We start from the raw sequence: 20,687 nt of genomic DNA on the forward strand, positions 1-20,687 counted from the left end.
GAGTCTTTCCCGGTCTTAGAAATTGGGTCTGTCCAGGTTACACCTTCCATTATTCTTCATAATGTTGTCTTTGTACCATCTTTGTCTCATCATCTTTTATATGTGTCTCAGTTGAATACACAAAACAAATGTTCTGTAACCTTTTATCCTATGTATGTTATCTTTCAGGATCTGTGCACTCGGGTGATAATTGGCAAAGGAGACCTGAGGGAGAGACAGTTTCACTTAGATTGCATGTACGCAGGACAAACACAAGCACCACCAAGTCTGCAAAACCTTGTTGCCCTGACATTAAGTTCTGATTGGTTGAATGAGTTATGGTTATGGCATCGCCGTTTAGGCCATCCATCCTTTAGAGTTATGAAGAAGTCCATGCCCTCTCTGTTTTGGGGAATAAAGGAGTCTAGCTTGCATTGTGAGACTTGTGCTGTAGCTAAGAGTCATAGGTCTAGTTATCCTTCCAGTTTTCATTCTAGTACAATGCCATTTGAATTGATTCGTTTGGATTTATGGGGACCTTCCAAACATTCAACCCTTTTTGGAATGCGTTATTTTGTTTTATTCATTGATGATTTCACAAGATTGACTTGGGTTGTTTTACCTAAATCAAAAGATGCAGTCTTCTCTGCCTTTACAACTTTTCATAATCTTGTCCATACCCAATATGATGCTTGTATTAAAATATTTCGGTCTGATAAGGGGAGGGAGTTTGTTAATCATTCATTTCGTGATTACTTCCAATCTCATGGAATTGTTCACCAAACCACTTGCCCACAAACACCAGAACAGAATGGGGTCTCTGAGCGGAAGAATCGTCATTTGTTAGACATGGGTCGCGCCCTTCTCCTTAGTGCCAATATGCCTAAATACTTATGGGGAGAGGCACTGTTGTGTGCTAGTTCATGCATAATCCTAGTAAGGCTTATATGGAAGCTGTAGTTCGGATCTTAAGGTACTTGAAGTCTGCTCCTGGAAGAGGGTTGGTGTTTTCTAAGCACAGGCATTTGGATGTTTTGGGGTATACAGATGCAAACTGGGCAGGTTGTATAACTGATCGACGGTCCACTTCCGAATACTTTACGTTGTTAGGTGGGAATTTAGTTACTTGGAATAGTAAGAAGCAGAAGGTTGTGGCCCATTCTAGTGTTGAAGCAGAATATAGAGGAATGGCTCGTGAAGTTTGTGAGATGTTGTGGTTAAGGCACTTGTTGAGGGATTTGGGGTTCAAGCAGAAGAAAGCCTTGCTCTTATTCTATGATAACAAAGCTGCAGTTGAAATTGCTCATAATCCTGTCCAACATGATCGCACAAAACATGTGGAGGTTGATAAACACTTCATCAAAGAGAAGCTAGATCAACAAATCATCTCTTTTCCCTTCGTACCTACTGAGGAGTAGCTGGCGGACATTCTTACAAAGGCAGTCTCTAGCAAGGCGTTTTATGACTCACTTGACAAGTTGGGCATCCGTGATCTGTATGCTCCAACTTGAGGGGGAGTGTTGGCGTGAGTCACTCTCCATAATTGTAGGAATTGTAGTATAATTAGGATTGTATAGTTAAAGAGAATATTATGTAGTTAAGGGGGAGAATATCACGGTGTAATTAGTTTCCTATTAGGATTGTGTATACTTTGTATATGTACTTCATCTTTGGAGAAGATCAATATATCAGAAATTCCCAAACTTCCTCTTTGCCTTTATTATGTTTGACTCTATTTGTTTGTAATGAAACTTGTTCTTCACCACTAGTGAACTGGTTGCATCTTTTGGGTTCTTAAGAGTTAGAGCCCCGCAGTGTTTTTAACCTCAATTTGAGGTTTTTACTGGGTAAACAAATCTGTGTTTTGTGTGTGATTTTTGATTATCAGTACAGTAGGGATAGCAACACAGCTATCAATCCCCGATACCCAGAAACACGTTCATCCTAGCATTTTCAACATATCTCCATAACTTTTTGTATACAGCTTGCCAAGTAGACCTGTAAATGGACCGGATTTTGATCCGGACCCGCTCCAGATCCGTGACTATTGGACGGGTTTGGATCGAAAATTTGGATCCGTTGATCCGTTAATGATCCGAATCCTTTAACCCGTTTATTTAACGGATCAAATATGGATTTAGGTCGATCTGATCCGTTAATGATCCGGCTCCTTTTCGTAATAATAAAATATTATTTTTAATTAATATATTATTATTTTTTAAAAATATAAAAGGATTAATTTCAGTTTACCCCCCTAAGGTTTGGGGGTGTCATCATTTCACCTCCCCAACTCTCAATTTCACTTTTTTACCCCCTAAGCTTTCCAATTTTTGTCTTCCGTGCCCAATCTTTGATGTTCCGTCCAAATTGGATGTTAAATCTGAACGTTGAGGGCTAAAATGGTCATTTCAAGACAAAAAAAAACAAAAAAAAAAAAGAAAAAAAACTCCCTCTCTCTCTTCTCTTCTGCAACTCCCTATCTCTCTCTCCTGCAAACCATTTTCATCTCCTAAATAAACCCAAAACAGAGCACCTGCATAAAGCCATAAACCCATCAAACACCCCCCAAAATTCCAACCCCAAATCCCACATGCATTATCAAAATCAACCAAACCCAATTCACCTACCTCTTTCCTGGTCCGACTCCACTCGCCGCCGTGCCAATCCCAATGCTGCCGCAGCTTCCTGAGTTCTTCTCTTTTCTTTCCAGAGAGAGAGAGAGGAATTGATAGTGAAGCTGCTATGGCCGGATTTGCTGGAGATTGGGCTATACTAATCTAGTAGTCAATAACTCACATTACACATAACAAAGGCCAATGAATTGAAGCCTAAAGCATAACTCCAAAATTAAAATTATGGGTTTTGAGGGGCTGACTGAGCCTTCTCACCACCACCAGCAACAGCGGCGCGTGCTTCACGCGCCACCACACCAACCCCCAATTCCAGTCAACCTATCTAGCTCAAAATTATCTCCACAACAAACCCAACAATTTCTATACCTGCAACAACAACCAAATCCAAGCAAAAGTGGTCGGAAATTCAACTCAAAAGTCAAGAAATCCGACGGTACTGTTCACTTTCTCAAACACCTTCAATTCTTCCTCCACCGGCCGTGAGAAGCTGCAAGAGGTTAGGGATGAAGGTTAGCATCGCCCCAGCAACCAAAACCCTAAAGAAATCCGTCCGGAAACTGGAGATCGAAGAAGTCTTCGATTTCTCCTTTTCTGAAAATTCTACTTCAATTCTCTCAAAGCAAAGCTACCCAATTCGAAATTCTTACCTTAGATACAAGAGGAGGAAGAGAAGATCCTTTAATGGCCGGTGATGAGCCTGGCGGTGGTCCGGCGGCGGTGATTTCACCTGAAATTGGGTCCGGGTCCAAAGGGAAGAAAAAAAAGGGGGGCTGGAGGTCAGGTTCAATTTCAAGGAGGTTGATTGTGGGGTGGGGGGTCGAGGGTGAGGAGGCCGTAGGTGGAGGAGGTGAGGGAGACGATGTGGTGGCTCAAGGCAGAGCTGCCGAGCTGGGAGAAGTAGTCGTCGTGGTTGAATAGATTGGAAGAAACGCAGTCAAATATAACGAAAAACAAGAGATAATTTTGACTTAATAACTCAAATATATCATTCACCTTACAAGAATGAATTATATACAAACTACAATTGTGCCTAATAAGACAAGTACTGCTCCTAAGGCAAGTAGTAAACCTAATAATAGTACAGATATTACAGATCATGGAATATTACAGAATATCTACATAAATAAGGTAAGTATGACTCACGCCAACACTCCCCCTCAAGTGGTGCATGCAGATCACGAATGCCCAACTTGTCAAGTGAGTCTTGAAATGCCTTACTCGATACTACCTTCGTGAGAATATCAGCTAACTGTTCTTGTGAGTGGACAAAAGGAAAAGAGATAAGCTTAGCATCGAGCTTCTCTTTAATGAAATGTCTGTCAACCTCAACATGCTTAGTTCTGTCATGTTGAACTGGGTTGTGAGCAATATCCACCGCTGCTTTATTATCACAATACAAATTCATGGCTCGTTTGGGTTTAAATCCCAAATCACGAAGTAAATTTCTCAACCAAAGTAATTCACAAACTCCATGAGCCATACCTCTATACTCTGCTTCAGCACTTGACCTGGCCACAACCTTTTGTTTCATACTTGTCCAAGTAACAAGATTACCACCTACAAAAGTGAAGTAACCAGAAGTGGATTTTCTATCCATAACACAACCTGCCCAGTCTGCATCTGTATAACCACTAATATCCAGATGATTATGCTTTGAAAACATCAAGCCTTTTCCAGGTGCAGACTTTAAATACCTCATAATACGGATCACAGCTTTCATATGAGTTTCACTTGGATTATGCATGAATTGACTCACAACACTAACTGCATATGCAATGTCTGGCCAAGTATGTGAGAGATAGATTAATCTGCCAACTAACCTCTGATAGCGAGCCTTCTCTGTAAGAGTTTGATTAGGGTACTTAGCCAATTTATGATTCTGCTCAATAGGAGTATCAGCAGGTCTACACCCTAGCATTCCTGTCTCTGTCAACAAATCAAGCACATATTTTCTCTGGCACAACAAAATTCCTGAACCCCCCTGGCAACCTCAATGCCCAGAAAATATTTAAGAGAACCAAGATCATTCATCTCAAACTCTGATGCAAGAAGATCTTTTAATCTTTCAACCTCCCCTGAATTATCACCAGTAATTATCATATCATCAACATAAATAATTAAGGCAGTTAATTTACCTTCACAGCGTTTCAGAAACAATGTATGGTTAGAGTTGCTCTGCTTGTACCCAAAACGACCCATAGATTGAGAGAATCTTCCAAACCAAGCTCGTGGTGATTGTTTGAGTCCATACAAGGACTTATTTAACTTACACATAATCTACCTCATGTGCTTGCCTCATATCCTGGTGGTAGATCCATATAGACTTCTTCAGATAGCTCTCCATGTAAAAAGGCATTCTTCACATCAAACTGTTGCAAAGGCCAATCTAGATTAGCTGCTAGAGACATCAACACTCGAACAATATTAATCTTTGCTACTGGAGCAAAGGTCTCCTCATAATCCACGCCATATGTTTGAGTATATCCCTTTGCAACAAGTCTTGCTTTATACCTGTTCACTGAACCATCTGCATTATGTTTGATAGTGTACACCCATCTACATCCAACAACTCTCTTTCCTTGTGGAGGTGGCACCAACTCCCAAGTATTATTCTTCTCCAATGCCTCCATCTCTTCATTCATCGCTTGAGACCATTTGGGATCTTTGAGAGCATCCTGCACTTTACTGGGAACACATCCAGAAGATATTTGATTCACAAAAGAAGCATGGGATTTGGATAACCGATGGGTGGATACAAAGTTAGCTATGGCATACTTAGACTTAACATCTAAACTTGGTTCATATTGAAGAGGTGGTTTACCACAGGTGGACCTAGGAGGCAAAACATACACACTATCACCAATATTAGTGTTAGAAGAAACACCACTAACTTCAAGATTGGGACGCTCCTCAGGGATTGGTTGACTAGCGTTATCTGTATCTAAGAGGGGTGGAAGAGCTTGGCCTTCTTGGAGGGTAGACGATTCGGCAATTGTCTTTTCTGTTTCGGAACTCACAATGCTCTATTCGGCAGTTGCATGGCGAAGGTTAGACGATTCGGCAATTGCCTTTTCTGTTTCGGAACTCGCAATGCTTAGTTCGGCAGTTGTATGGTGAAGGGTAGACGATTCGGCAATTGCCTTTTCTGTTTCGGAACTCGCAATGCTCTGTTCGGCAATTGCCTTTTCTGTTTCTGCAGGAGTGTCGTTGGTTTCAATAGGCTGAATTTTAATCCCACAAGACTTCTCTTCCAAAAAAGTGTGTTTCTTCCCCTGAAGTGAAGGATTGATGGGAGAAAAATAACATGCATCCTCATAAAAGGTGACATCCATGGTAACAAAAACTTTCTGTGTAGGAGGATGAAAACACTTGTAGCCCTTCTGATTAACACCATAGCCCACAAAAACACACTTTAATGCCCTGGCATTGAGTTTGGACAGTTGATTCTTAGGAACATGGACAACCACAACACACCCAAAGACACGAGCAGGGAGATTAGAAAACGAAGGGACATACACATGATGTGAAAGGGCAGCATAGGGGGTTTGACCATTGAGAACAGAGGAAGGTAGCCTATTGATGAGATGACAAGCAGTGAGAATTGCATCTCCCCAAAGATACTTAGGCATATGAGCACTAAATAGAAGAGACCGGGCTATGTCAAGAACATGACGATTCTTTCTTTCTGACACCCCATTTTGTTCAGGGGTTTGAGGGCAAGTAGTTTGATGAATAATCCCATGAGAATGAAAGAATTGGTGAAACTGAGAATTGACAAACTCCCCCCCCCCCCATTATCAGAACGAAAAACTTTAATATTGGCTCCAAATTGAATTTGAACAAGAGAAAAAAATTCTTGGAAAGCAGAGAAGACTTCATATTTGTGTTTCAATAAAGAGACCCAAGTAAGACGGCTATAATCATCAATAAACAAAACAAACCAATGTTTTCCAGACAAGGTTGACTCACGGGAAGGTCCCCATACATCAGAATGAATAAGCTCAAAAGAAAAAGAACTCCTAGTAGTACTCAAAGGATAACTAGTACGATGACTTTTAGCTAAGACACATGACTCACAATGCAACTTAGACTCATCAATGCCCAGAAACAAGGATGGGAGAGATTTCTTCATGACACTAAAGGAAGGATGTCCCAATCTCCGATGCCATAGCCATAATTCTTCAACTTGATTAGTAACCCCAGTCGAAATCAAAGCTGCTTGGACTGCCTTCTCCGGCGAACATGCAGTCTAGATGAAATAGTTGACCCCTCAGATAACCCCTGCCGATTATTTCCCTGGTGAGGAGGTCCTGAAAAATTACATACAACGGAAAAAATGTTACAGAACACCGAGATTGAGTATTAAGCTGAGGCACAGATATAAGATGATGAGAGAGATCAGGGACATACATGCAGAACATCATGTAGTGTCAAAGAAGGGGTGAGACGAACAGACCCTATTCCTAAAACAGGAAAAGAATCACCAATTGCATTGACAACAGAGGAAATAGAGGGTGGATTGAGAAAAAGAAAGAAACTACGATCATAGGTCATATGGTCAGATGCTCCAGAATCAATTATCCAAGTATTGCCACCAGTAAAGCTAGAAATTTTTAAAGCAACTCCAATCTTACCATTACCACCACGACTTACAGATGCGGTATCCTTACCAGCAAAGTTGGTGTGATATGGTTCTGTCACCGCATAGTAATCTTGGTCTTGAATAAGATGAACAGCAGCCTTTCCCTTGGGTTTGTTATCCTGAGGTCGGGGCCTATCAAAGTAGCCTGCTGGAAAACCAACCAACCCGTAACAATTTGCTTTGATGTGGCCTGGATTCTTACAGTAGTTACGAGTCAGACTTGAGGAGAACCCGGGAGGAGGACCTTGAGGAGAGGGACGCAGAGAAGAAGGAGGCCGATTGCCTGAGAGTGATCGATTACTTGAGGGATTGGATGGCTTTGATTGTATTGCAAGGCCTGCAACTTCTGAAGTAACTGCTCTAGTTCCAGCCATCTGGGTCTCATCTTTGCGAATATAAGCAAAGGCTTGATCTTTCACCATGGTGAATACGCAGCGGAAGGAAGAAAAAAAAACAACAAAGTACTTGGAAATATAAGAAGGCAACGGTGATGAAAGGATCAAAGAACAAGGAACAAATCCAAGCACAAAGAACAAGGGTCAAGGATCAAAGAACAATGAGTCAAAGTCCAGGATCGGATCTCTGCTGTGATACCAAGTCAAATATAACGAAAAACAAGAGATAATTTTGACTGAATAACTCAGATATATCATTCACCTTACAAGAAGGAATTATATACAAATTACAATTGTGTCTAATAAGACAAGTACTACTCCTAAGGCAAGTAGTAAACCTAATAATACTACAGATATTACAGAATATTACAGATCATGGAATATTACAGAATATCTACATAAATAAGGTAAGTATGACTCACCCATGTTGGTGTTGCTTGTCTCGAACTCTGAGCTCAAAGTGTGAAGGAGTGAAGAAAGGAGGAAGAGACAAGAGGTTGGGATATAGTACTGTATACGGCGAAAGTTGCAGAGAGAGAGAGAGAGAGAGAGAGAGAGAGAGAGAAGAAAAGTGAAGAAAGGGGGAGTGAGAAGGAAGCGTCCGAAAGTGAAAAAGAGAGGAAGCAAAAAAGAGTTTTTTTTTTTCTTCCTTTTTTTGGTCATAAAATGACTATTTTAGCCCTCATTGGTGGGCCCCATTATCGGATTTAACGTCCAATTTGAACGGAGTATCAGAAATTGGGCACGGAAGACAAAAATTGAAAAGCTTAGGGGGTAAAAAAGTGAAATTGAGAGTCGGGGGGGGGGGGGGTGAAATGATGACACCTCCAAACCTCAGGGGGGTAAACTGAAATTAATCCAATATAAAATATAAAATATGAAGAATTTCTAATACAAATTTTTTGCAACAATCTAAGGGACAGTCCATCACCCAAGATTCCAAGAAGCATTAAGAATTTTGAAAATGTAATTCTACTTTTTGTGATACTCTTCATGTTGTTTTAATATTTTATTAATATCTTATGAGGTATTATGATATAAATGTAATATTACTATTAAAATTTTAAAATATTTGAAATTATAAACGGGTCGGATTAGCGGATCGGGTATCCGTTAATCTGGCGGATACGGATTTGGATCGAGCTATCAATGATCCGCTGGGTTAACGGAGCGGGTTTGGATCAATTTTTTTTTTAAGTAAACGGATTTGGATTTAGATCGATCCGATCCAAATCCGGTCCATTTACAAGTCTATTGCCAAGTAATGAGCAATGCTGTAGTACCTTCTCTCTTGTTGGTTCCAAGGATGAAAAATTCCCATTTATAAGTCTCTTTGATAAACTCATCACATAGACCAAACTCCTTGCAAGACTGATCAAGCTCACCATTTTTAATTGCAATTACTACAATCTTTATTCAAGATATGATGCAAGCGCTGCAATTACATTCTCCTCTCCTTTTCCACCTTATTTAGGAGCAAGGTAGTAGCAAGAAACTCCCTAAGATTACTATGGTCTATATCACCTGTTGACATCAGTGTAATTGATCAACCACCTAACAAAAATTGTAGCCATACATGTTGGTGGTTATTAATGATTGGACATGGTGAATGGAAATTTCTCAGGTGTTGTAGAGGCTGAAAAGTGGGGTAAAAGATGTGATTAGGGATTTGTGGAAGTGAAGTAACGAAATGGGTCATATGAGAATGGATTGGAGAAACGGAGTGAGTATAAATGACCATACTACTCATCTGAATGTGAAATTGAGGAATTGGGTAATTAGTTGTGATGGTGTGGGTACTATTGCAGTGTTCGAATGTGTGGAGTATGCGAACGCGAATAGTGAGAGAAATCAGTGTAGGAGAATAATTGCAGTTCTCGTTGGAACAAAACTTAATTAGGGGTCATCATGGGCCGGGCTAGGGCCGGCCCTATCCTAAATTTTAGGGCTTAGGGTAGGGCCGGGCCTAGTCAAAGTCAACAAAATTTAGGGCCGGGTAGGGTAGGGTAGGGTCGAGGCTTAAATATACTAACCCTTACCCGCCCGAAAAGCCCGAGTCACTAGGGCCAAAAGGGCCGGGTCGGGCCGGCCTTCCAAATAGGGCCGAAATGGGCCTAAAAGGGCTTTAATTTGTTTAACAAAAAGAAATACATTATTCTTTTTTCCTTAAAATGTGGCTCCATGGTCATATATGCAATATAAGACTCATTGTTTTTTGTTGATCATATTTAATATATATATATATATACAGATCCTATCCAGAGCGAGGTCTCGCTTTGAAATTTCGGAGCGAGGTTAGGGTTTAGAGTCATTTTTCGGTCGCATATCCACATCTCGACCGTTCAGTTTTTAGGTACTAACGTATAGATCATCTCTGCAAAATTTCAACCAAATTGATGGTCGTTAAGGCATTGATAATTGCCTTAAGGCTAGTACGGTTCAGGTTGAACAGATTCAGTTCGTCCATTGGTTTAAGCGAGTTAGATACCTTAAAGATCATCAATTTGGCTGAAATTTTGCAGAGATAATCTATACATTATTATCTAAAAACCGAACGGTTGAGATGTGGATATGCGACCGAAAAGTGACCTTAAACCCTAACCTCACTCTGAAATTTCAGAGCGAGGCCTCGCTCTGGATAGGATCTGTATATATATATATATATATATATATTGAAATTAACTTATAAGTTATAACATTTATAAATATTAGTTAATGTGGTTATATTTAATTAACTATCTCTTTAAAACTCTAAATTAATTTTTATTTAACAAAGGAAACAAGAATTAAAGAAAATAAAGCTGAGGAAATCAATTACCAAAAAAAAGATAAGTTCTGATCAAAAAAAAAAAAGAGATAAGTTGTATGCTATAGAAAAAAAAGAAATTTATTTTTAAAATAGAAAAAATAGAAAATTATTAGGGCTTAAACAGGTAGGGCCTAGAGGGCCGGGCCGGGCTTGGCCCTAACGGGCTCAAACGGGTAGGGCCGAAGGGCCGGGTTTCAATTGCATAACCCTTACCCTACCCTATTTGAGAAAGGGTCGGGCCGGCCCGCCCTAATGCAAGGGCCGGGTAGGGCTTCGGCCCTATGGGCCGGGCGGGCTTTGGGCCGAAGGGCCAAATGATGACCCCTAAACCTAATAATACCCGATATTGGGCCATCACACAGACAACTCTTGTGGCCCTTGCCACATCGACCTAATCGATGGGCTCTGAAGCCACATGATACACGACCCTAAAAATGATTTTAAAAAGTAAAATTAAACTTCGTTCATTTCATCTTGACGAATACAGACACTTGGGTTTCGACTATATAGCTCTACTGATAGCTTGCAGTACACGTACTTATCATTCTACTAGTGGACTCATTCTAACACATTGATGAACCAAAACGATGTCACTTCACTTGACTAGACTAGAGCGCGCAACCAGAAATGGGCTGGATAGAGTGATTGACTGCCCAATAGAAAATGGGGATCCTAAGAGCAAGTTCACCCGTTGGGTTACCAGGTCACTCACTATTCACTGCTTTTTAGTGTTAATTTCACCATCTGGGTCACGAGCACAGTGTATTTCGTGCCCTGGGTCACGGCACAATGTATTTCGTAACCCAGTGAATGAAAATATACACTAAAAAGCATTGAATAATATGTGACCCGGTAACCCAATGGGTGAACTTGCTCTAACAGAAAATATGAGTCTTCCCTTACCCATTGTCAAGGCTGCATTAGTCATTTTGTTTGTTTTTTGTTTTTGTTTTGAGGAAGGCTCTAGTTAAATTCGACCTGTTTCTATTTGCACCAGTATTCATGAACTAAATTGGGCTACTCACTGTTTGTCGCCATATACTAGTTTATGGAAAGATGATCAACCCTGGTATTATCTAGAACACTCTTATTAAAATAGAATTTAAAATCAGGTTGATTAAGCTTATAATAGCTAGATTATCCTATCATTAAAAATTGCATGTCTACAGTCTTACTTAATTTTACTTGGAGCCCACTCCCATTAAACTTAACGACGGACCCGAATTCAAGTAATTTATACCTATTTAACCCCCTAAACCAAACAGGCAGTTGCGTATAGCGAATTATAATTCGGTCTTCAACAAGTTTGGTGCTGGGTTTCTTATTTCCTTTTTGTTACTTAATGTTTTTTATTGCCTGTTTGGAGGGGTTGCTTCTTGTTACAGTTTTCACAATTCTCTCTTTCTTGCACGACGCGTAAGTTTGACCGGCATATTATTAAGTCTTTGACGTACTCCACCTACTACTAATTAATTTTAAATTAAATATCTAGACTTTTTCCACCTTTAAATGGATATATTTCCTTTGTCTGATAGGCCGGCCGCAGAATACCTTGAGCTCAGTGATATCCACCCAAAAATCATGCTTAAGTTTTGGTAAGAAATTTAATTCCTTAACTAATAAGTAATCAGAAATTTCTACACAATTGATCTCGATGGGGGTGGGAGTTGGTAGTTATCTAAAGAAGGTGAGTGGTTATGGATGTCTTTTTTTTTTTTTTTTTTTATTTTCTGTTATTTGTAGTTTTACTTGTTTACCATTTCCAATTAATTTGGTTTTCATTGTATTTTAGTATATAAAATGTATTTAAGTTACAAAAATATACATATTTTAGTTGACAAACTCTCTTTTATTAAATATAGTATTTTTTTGAATAGGCTCACGGGGCTAGATAATATATTCATCACAAACCAGAGTAGATCGTTATATAACTTTCCGCTGCCATTTAAGGGCATAGATAGACAAAAAGATAGTGTTAGCATTCACAGTGGTACATAGAAATAGACCTACTCATTATACATTCAGATATGTAGAGGTAGCGGGGATCATTCTTTAGTACTACGCTGGAAGTGCTAGAGATCTAGGTTCCTACGGAACATTATTGTAATTAGACAAACTAAAAACATAGTGTGAGCCCTAGCCCAAATTTGAAGCCCAGCAGCTCAAAGAGAAAGTCCAAAACTCTAGGACCAGCAGGATTGCTGGAGCAAGCCCAAAAACCCCTCTCCCTCACGCGCAGTGGCTGTGTAGTGCCTCCGACGCATCCAACCTCGCTAACCCACGTCCTCGCTGGTCGGAACCCAGCGTCCAACACCTGCCTACATCGCCGCACAACTCTACAGCCACCAAGTTGACTCCGGATCAGCCAGAAACCTCGTCGTCGCATAGCCCCTGAGAACCATACCGCCACGCAGCCATTCGACCCACGCCGCCGCTGCCGCCAGATCTGTAGAACCCACGCTGCCGCTCAAGCCATCCTTGTACAACCCAACCACCCCACATAAAGCCTTCGTTTGATGCTCACCATCCAGTCACCCATCTGCCCCTTGAGCCGAAACCACTCTTTAGACCAAGTCGAGCAAACATAGCTTTCAATACCCGTCCGGCAGCGACTCATTATCGGCCAGGCGCCACCGAACGAGCAGATTTTGCAAAACCCTAGACCAAGAGAATCCGGGTTTTTTGGAGTTCCAGAAGAGAGACGTTGTTACTTGTTTATAGGTATTATTAAATATAGTATAGATACAGTAAAACTCCTATAAATAAATAATATTGGGACTACTAGAAAAAATTATTACTTTAGAAGGCCAGGTTATTACATTATCAATAATTTAATAATTTATTCTATTATCAATAAATGAATATGTATTACTTTAGAGAGAGATTATCAAGATCCAGATGATAGTTGTGCTCTACCAAATGTTTCTTCGAAAGAGGCATTTCACGCAGTAATATCTTTGAATAACTACTCTCTACAAAATGATAAAACATACCAAATTTGGTGCATGCATTGCAGAAAATTAAGGATGAACTTCCATTCGGTTTAGATACAAGAAAAAAGCAAAGAACTATGGAAGGATATTTTGAGAATAGTTAAATTGAGAAAATAGAAATTGTTAAAAGTTCCTTAATATGTATTAAGAATTTTTATATACTATTTCTTTTATGTATTTCATCAATTATTAATATCTTTTGTGATATGATACGTTAACATTTCTCATACATGTCCTATTTAATGTAATATTTACTACTTTGAGGACTCATGTTACCATTTTAAGGACTCATGTGATAACTAGAAAAAAGTCCTTATTAAAGTAAATAAGGTTCTCATTAGGGTAAAATAGGTTACTAGAAAAAATTCCTCATTAAGGTAAATAAGGTCCTCGATCGTTAGAGTAAAGTAGGTTCTCATTTGAGTAATTAAGTCCTAATAGTGGTAATTGTAGTAAGTTTTCATTTGAGTAATTAAGTCATAAAAGTGGTCATTGTATATATGTCATATGTTAACATATTGTAGAATTTCCTAATTTCTTTATGCATCTTATCAATTAGGAAAATGCTTTGGACCCCAAAATTCTATACAAAAAAACCATCACAAATGACATGGCATTGACCACATCAGCCCTAATGAACCTCCAACAATTCAAGTTTCATATTTTATTTTTTTATTTGGAATATATATTTAAATTAGTCTATTCATCTCTAAGATATTAGAAAACAGAAAAAGAAAAATACGGTAAAGTTAATCAATCCAACAAAGCGTGCAAACTCATGTCTTGATAAACCCTAAAAAATCCAATACTCATCCTCCATATATTGCAACCGCCTATCCACCACCCAGTAAATTCTTTGTTCTATTGTTAAAAAAAAAAAAAAGTAAATTCTTTGTTCTCTCTTTTAATTTCTGGAACCAATCTAATGGATTCAAAACAAGTTGGCTAAATTAACTTCTAGCACTAACAAAGATAGAAGATGGCTAAACAAGTTGTATTTGCTGACAAAGATCTGTTCTTTGGGATGATGAAAATCTAGCACTGACAAACATAAGATTATTACAATACAGAGATAATTTTAATCTCTTAATAAGAGTTAACTCACAGTTTTTCATCACAATCCCTTGTGATTATGATTTGCAAAGCCAATTTATGCCTTGTGGTTGCTATATTCATAATCATCTTCTTATTTTTGGATTTTCATACGCAACACCTTCATTTTTTTTATTGAAATCAGAGATGAGTTTTCGTTTCTTGGGTTCCAGATTTTGCACCAAAGAGAGATGAGGATGGTGGTATATGAGAATATCGCGGGTGTTTGAAGATCAATTTTTGGGATTGCAGGGAAACATTATTTTTCTCATTTTTTTCTTAAAAAATATAATATTAGTTAATTACATACATGGTGGAAACTATAAAATGAAAATTAATTGACGTTATTACATGTTGGAGATTACTACGGATGAGGTGGCAAATGCCACATCATTTGAGATAAAAATTTAGTATAATATTTAGGTGTCTCTAGCACTACTCCTAATTTATACGTAAATTAATCTAGAGACAAAAATGGTTTTATATATCATCTTCATTTTTTATTTTTTTAAATTCCACTAGGAAGAATACTAGAATGTTTCATCTTGATTGAAGTATATTAATCGGCTGCTCAACGACCACTCAGACCTAACGCCCTGCACAGACGATTATGTACCTATAAAAACACACTTTGCATATGAGATTATAACACAAAGTCACAAACTACAAAACCCAGAAGCCAATTACACTCGCTCAAAAAAAAAAAAAAAAAAAAAAAGGCCAAGACGAAGACAATTACACAAATTATCAAAAAGTTTGATAATGTCATCTTCATCTTCTTCTGCTGTTCCCAAACCACAACCAAAGCTTCCACTGAAACAAATCCCTGGTGACTATGGCGCACCCTTCTTTGGTGCCATCAAGGATCGCTACGATTTTTTCTACAATCAAGGTCGTGACGAGTTCTTCAAAGCCCGGATCCAAACGTACAACTCCACTGTGTTCCGTACAAACATGCCTCCTGGTCCATTCATTGCTTCAAACCCAAAGGTCGTGACAGTCCTGGATGCCATAAGCTTTCCGATTCTCTTCGACAACTCCAAAGTCGAAAAACGTGACATCTTTGATGGCACTTACATGCCATCAACAGACTTCACCGGTGGCTATCGCATCTGCTCATTTCTTGATCCATCCGAAGCCAAACACACTTCTCTAAAAAACTTCTTCTTGTCTCTACTCTCTGCTAACCACGAGAATGTTATACCACTTTTCCATACCCACTTCACCAACCTATTTGTCAAAGCCGAGGCTCAGTTGGTAAAAGATGGAAAATCAGACTTTAACACACTGAATGACAAAACTTCCTTCGACTTCATCTTTGAGCTGTTTTTTGGGAAAAACCCATCGGACACAACTCTGGGGTCCAAAGGATCAACCTTGGTTACCCTTTGGCTCTTACCCCAACTTTCTCCTCAGCTCACACTAGGGTTGCCCAAGGTGTTCAATGTTTTCGAAGATTTCTTGCTTCACACGTTTCCCTTCCCTGCCCTTTTTGTTAAACCGGCTTATAACAAGGTATACAAGGCCTTTTACCAGTCTGCAGCTAAGGCCTTGGACGAGGCCGAGAGTAATTTCGGGATTTCAAGAGACGAAGCATGCCACAACCTCGTGTTCTTGGTGTGCTTCAATGCTTATGGTGGCATGAAGCTTTTGTCCCCTTCCTTGTTGAAATGGGTCGGATTAGGAGGAGAGGATTTACACGGCAAGCTCCGTGATGAAATCAGGGCAATTGTTAAAGAAGCTGGAGGTAAGATTACTCTTGCAGCTTTGGATAAGATGACACTAACCAAGTCAGTTGTTTATGAGGCCTTGAGGATTGATCCTTCCGTCCCATTCCAATACGGAAAGGCTAAGGAGGATCTAATAATCGAGAGCCATGACGCAGCATTTGAGATAAAAAAGGGAGAAATAATCTTCGGGTACCAGACCATTGCAACTAGGGATGGAAAGATTTTCAAGAACCCCGAGGAGTTTGTAGGTGACAGGTTTGTGGGGGAGGGCGAGAAGCTGCTGAAGTACGTGTGGTGGTCCAACGGCCCCGAGACGGTGAGTCCAGCCGCCGGGGACAAGCAGTGCCCCGGGAAGGATCTCGTGGTGCTCATGAACCGGATAATGTTAGTCGAGTTCTTCCTTCGTTATGACACTTTTACGCTCGACGTCGGAACGTTTTTGTTAGGACCCAAAGTGACGTTCAAGACTTTGACCCCAGCTTCGTCCTGAATTTGAAGCTAGTCATATATATATTTTTTTTTTCTCAACATATATTTACCTTCGAATCTTGTACTCCTTCCTTGGTCAATGTTCTTTCTGCCATTTTTTCATTGTATTGTTGGGTTCGTGTAAATTTTGTGTTGTTTGTTTGTATTGAAGAATTCATTGTAATGTGGAGAATGACAGTAAAGTTTACTAATGAATTTACGTAAGAGTGCACGTATGCATATTAGTTCAGTCTGATATATAGGTCCTTCTAATAAGGGATCCCTAATTTTTGCCAATTTGAGGTACACATTCACAGCCGTTGGATCTATTTTAATGAGCTTAGACGGCAGAGATTAAGTCAAGTGATTTACCCTTTTCTAAGCCTCCAACCCCGAATTCCTAATCTCCCCGATTCTTTCCGGAGAGTATCTCAAGCACCATCTATTTCTTCATGTGGGGTTTCTCTTTGTAGTGAGTATATGATTTCTTGAGGGAAATAGTCCACTCTTGCCTCAGTTTTCAATTGATCAATTGTAGCAATTTCTCAGATCATTCATGGCGGAACGAACTTTAGAGACGATGCATGGATTGAGAGGGATGTACCGTCGCAAGATTCTTCCGGCATCGCGAGTCTTCGGCATATCAATGGAGGCGACGGGGTGCAAAGACTTAATAGGTAATCTAATTTCATGAGGGATTCCGTATGTGCTTGGATTTCTATATAATCAATAGTATCGGGGTTGGATTATTGGAATCTGAATTGGTGATCTTGTTTCGTAGAATCAGGGTCTTCGAACAATGTCCATCTTAATTGTCGACTTAATCTATTAAAATAGTGGTATATAATCAATATAGCCGTGTAATTTGTAAATTAAATTCTGATTATACACCATTAATTGCCTGGGAATTCATTGCTGATGCACTATCACTGATTTTGGTTTTTCAATTTTTATATACATTCAAGTTTATAGACTTTCTTTCAGGTGAGGACTGTAGGTGCTTAATTTGATCTCCAAGCAGCTTTAGACCATTTAGTATATTTTCTTTATTAAATCCCAATCTTTTCTTTGTTTGAAGTAATTTATGTCTATTTTTAGGTTGATCACGAGTAAATGGTGCCATGTTATCTGCAGGCTTTTTTCAAAGATGATCAATTTTTGAGACACCAACTTTAATTGGAGACAAGGAATGGCATATTACATTATTGGCTTATAGACATGATCAATTCCATACGATGGGATACCATGATGGTCTACTCACTCTACTGTTCCAGCAATTTCAGTTTCTTTCATTTACGTTTATGAGTCATTGAGTTTTATCAGTCCCAGATGAAGTTATATATCCCTACATCTGTTTGATTTTACTGACAATGCAATTGCAGGTTCCTTCTCAATCAGTTCTCACTGATGCAAAGTCACAAGTCTAGCATTGATGTTGATTGTATATATAATCTTGTAGATGCCGATTGACTAGTTGTAGATTACAATTTGTTGTAGTCTTGCAGATACTTTTGAGGCATTTTTTTCTTTAGCCAAAATGAGACAATTGTAACAGCTGTACTGTTGTAGCTGCAGATCAATGATCAAAGTTGTTTTCTTAAATGTCAGTGTTATTTTTTTATTTCTTATTCTTGCTTGCTAATTTTCGTAGAGACAGACAATGTGAATTTTAATTCTTGTGCTTATTTCAATTCCATTTGCTATTGATATCTACTGATATGGTAGTATATTAGTAGCAAATGGAATTCCACTAATTGAAATGGAATCAAAGTTGCTTCAAAAGCTTCTTCAAATATAGAAAACTACACAAAATTCCACACATAATTTGGTTCAGAAGAGTTCTACATAATGAAAGACAACAAGGTTGTGTCCGCGTCCAAAACTAGAAAGACACAACATATAGAGATTCAATACAATCATCTTTCCTTCAGGAATAAACATAAATGATGTCTGCTCCACAATAAGACCCATCTAGCTTTCAGCTTCTTTAACATCATCCTCTGGGGTTGATACATCTGATTCTTTGTGATCCTTCCCTTCAACCTCAGTATCATCAACCTTGGAATCTCCTGTCACGTCCTGTAGCTGCAGAAATTAAAATGTTAGATGAGCTATTGCTCAAAATTACAATACTAGTGAGCAATCAATACAACGAATAGGCAACATATGAGAACCTACCCCAAAGTTCCGAAGGCTAGTAGTTACATCATCTTGCTGCTGCTAAAGAGTGGTCTTCAGTTTTTGAAATTTCTAATTTGAGTCAGCAAGTTGATTTAACACATTTTAGATGAAATTTGGAAATTACAAGTGTTGCCAGAGCAACAGTTACAGATCGAAGTTCCTCCACTTCAGTGTTGAGTGATTGCTTGAGTTCGGGAAGTCTTTAATTCCAGAGGCACTGACATCTCATTAGTTTCTTTCTTCATGGGGACTGCTAACATCCCATTAGCTGCCAAAGGCAATCAAATCCAAACAAAACATATATGATTATGAAATATTAACTTCAGAAATATGCGATTACACAGTTTGTCAAAACAAAGTTTGCTTATTCATGTATGAGAGTAAGGATCTTCAGTAGATACTAAAATTTAAAAATGTATAGAAATTCATTAATTCACAAACCATATCAAAACAACCATATAATTGGCAAAGAAAGAATCAGAAAACATTTATGAACCAATTTCAAGTCTTCATTCATCTAATACTCATGAATTCCTATCCCCCAGAAGCAAACCGACAGTCACTAAATTCAACAAAATCAATTTAAGAAATCCAGAAATTAACAAACAATAGAACAGACAGATTTCATGAATCAAACGCATCAAGCTTTCCATAATTAAAATCTAAGGAACAAATTAATGCTGAAACAGATCCACTACCCAAATAATTTTCAAAACAAAAAACAAGCTAAGAAGAATACAAGTATCTGTTCCAATAACAGAGATCCGCCCAGAAAATTTCAGCCAATTCAAAATCAAGGTCAAAATATTAAATCAAACGCAAAAAACCCACTATAATAGAATACCTGTCTGCCAAAGAATTGGGTGTCAAACAAGCTTTAGAAATCTTGTACACGAAATTGAAAAGAAATACCATGAGAGAAGAAGAGTCATTAGTCATACCTGATTGTGGGAAACCATAGACCTTTGTTTAATTGAGCGAGCTCTCACTCCTCTTTCGTGCTCTTCCCTTTTGCGAGCGCCAAGTATGAAGAATCGAGAGAATTCTCGAGCATTGTTGCTCGCCGGAAAGAATGGGAGAGAGTGAGAAACTAACCGACCCGGATTCAGTTTCACGGTAATAGGTGAGAAAAAGTGTGAAAACGCTTGACTTAATTTCAGCCGTCCAAGCTCATTAAAACAGATCCAACGGTTATGAGTGTATCCCTCAAATTGACAAAAAATAGAGATCCCTTATTGGAAGGACCTATATATATATTAGCAGTCCTGATCACCTGGTCAGCAACTGACCAGGGATCATTTGCTCAATCACCGTCCGATTGAAATCGGACGGTTTACAACTCTCTTCTCCTCTCTCATCACTTAGCTGTGAACCGTCCGATTTCAATCGGACGGTGAGTAAGCAAAAATTCCATGGTCAGCAGCTGACCATTGGAACGGGATCGTATATATTAGTGTAGGTACGCAGAAAAATTCACCTACCACCCTTATAATACACACCTTTCATGTGCTGATAGTGATTTGTCTGATAATATATATTATCATCACAAAGTCAATGTAGAGACAAAAATGGTTTTATCATCTTCAACCTCTTTAACCACTATGTGCGAAGAATATATATTAAAATGTTTCATCTTCAATAAAGTTTTCATCTTCGGCTGCTCAACTTCAACGTAGAAAATTATCCGTCAGACCTTACGGCTTACGCCCTCCACGTACGTAAGATTATGTACCTATAAAAACACACTGCATATGAGATTATAACA

General features: G+C 38.9%; 1 protein-coding gene, 1 long non-coding RNA gene and 1 pseudogene across 2 annotated transcripts; 1 reads left to right on the forward strand and 2 right to left on the reverse strand.

Annotated features, from left to right (window-relative positions):
• Positions 1–4,206: 4,206 nt before the first annotated feature.
• LOC133737252 (uncharacterized) lies at positions 4,207–7,676 on the reverse strand (annotated as a pseudogene).
• A 7,543-nt stretch (positions 7,677–15,219) lies between these two features.
• Positions 15,220–16,968, forward strand: LOC133735249 (allene oxide synthase 3-like). Its single transcript, XM_062162659.1, has one exon. The coding sequence runs from the start codon at positions 15,306–15,308 to the stop codon at positions 16,761–16,763; it is 1,458 nt and encodes a 485-aa protein (XP_062018643.1). The 5' UTR covers positions 15,220–15,305; the 3' UTR covers positions 16,764–16,968.
• Positions 16,969–18,542: 1,574 nt separating this feature from the next.
• Positions 18,543–20,001, reverse strand: LOC133735740 (uncharacterized). Its single transcript, XR_009859250.1, has 3 exons — positions 19,864–20,001; positions 18,920–19,190; positions 18,543–18,826 (listed from the first exon to the last, which is right to left on the reverse strand). It is a non-coding gene; the product is annotated as an uncharacterized LOC133735740 (long non-coding RNA).
• Between the last annotated feature and the right edge of the window lie 686 nt (positions 20,002–20,687).

The sequence above is a fragment of the Rosa rugosa genome, chromosome 3 (genome assembly GCF_958449725.1).
Source record: "Rosa rugosa chromosome 3, drRosRugo1.1, whole genome shotgun sequence".
Taxonomy (NCBI): Eukaryota; Viridiplantae; Streptophyta; class Magnoliopsida; order Rosales; family Rosaceae; genus Rosa; species Rosa rugosa.

What these genes read in the sequence shown, in the direction of transcription:
- LOC133735249 (XM_062162659.1), top strand. Translation starts at nt 15,306, where the DNA reads ATGTCATCTTCATCTTCTTCTGCTGTTCCCAAACCACAACCAAAGCTT.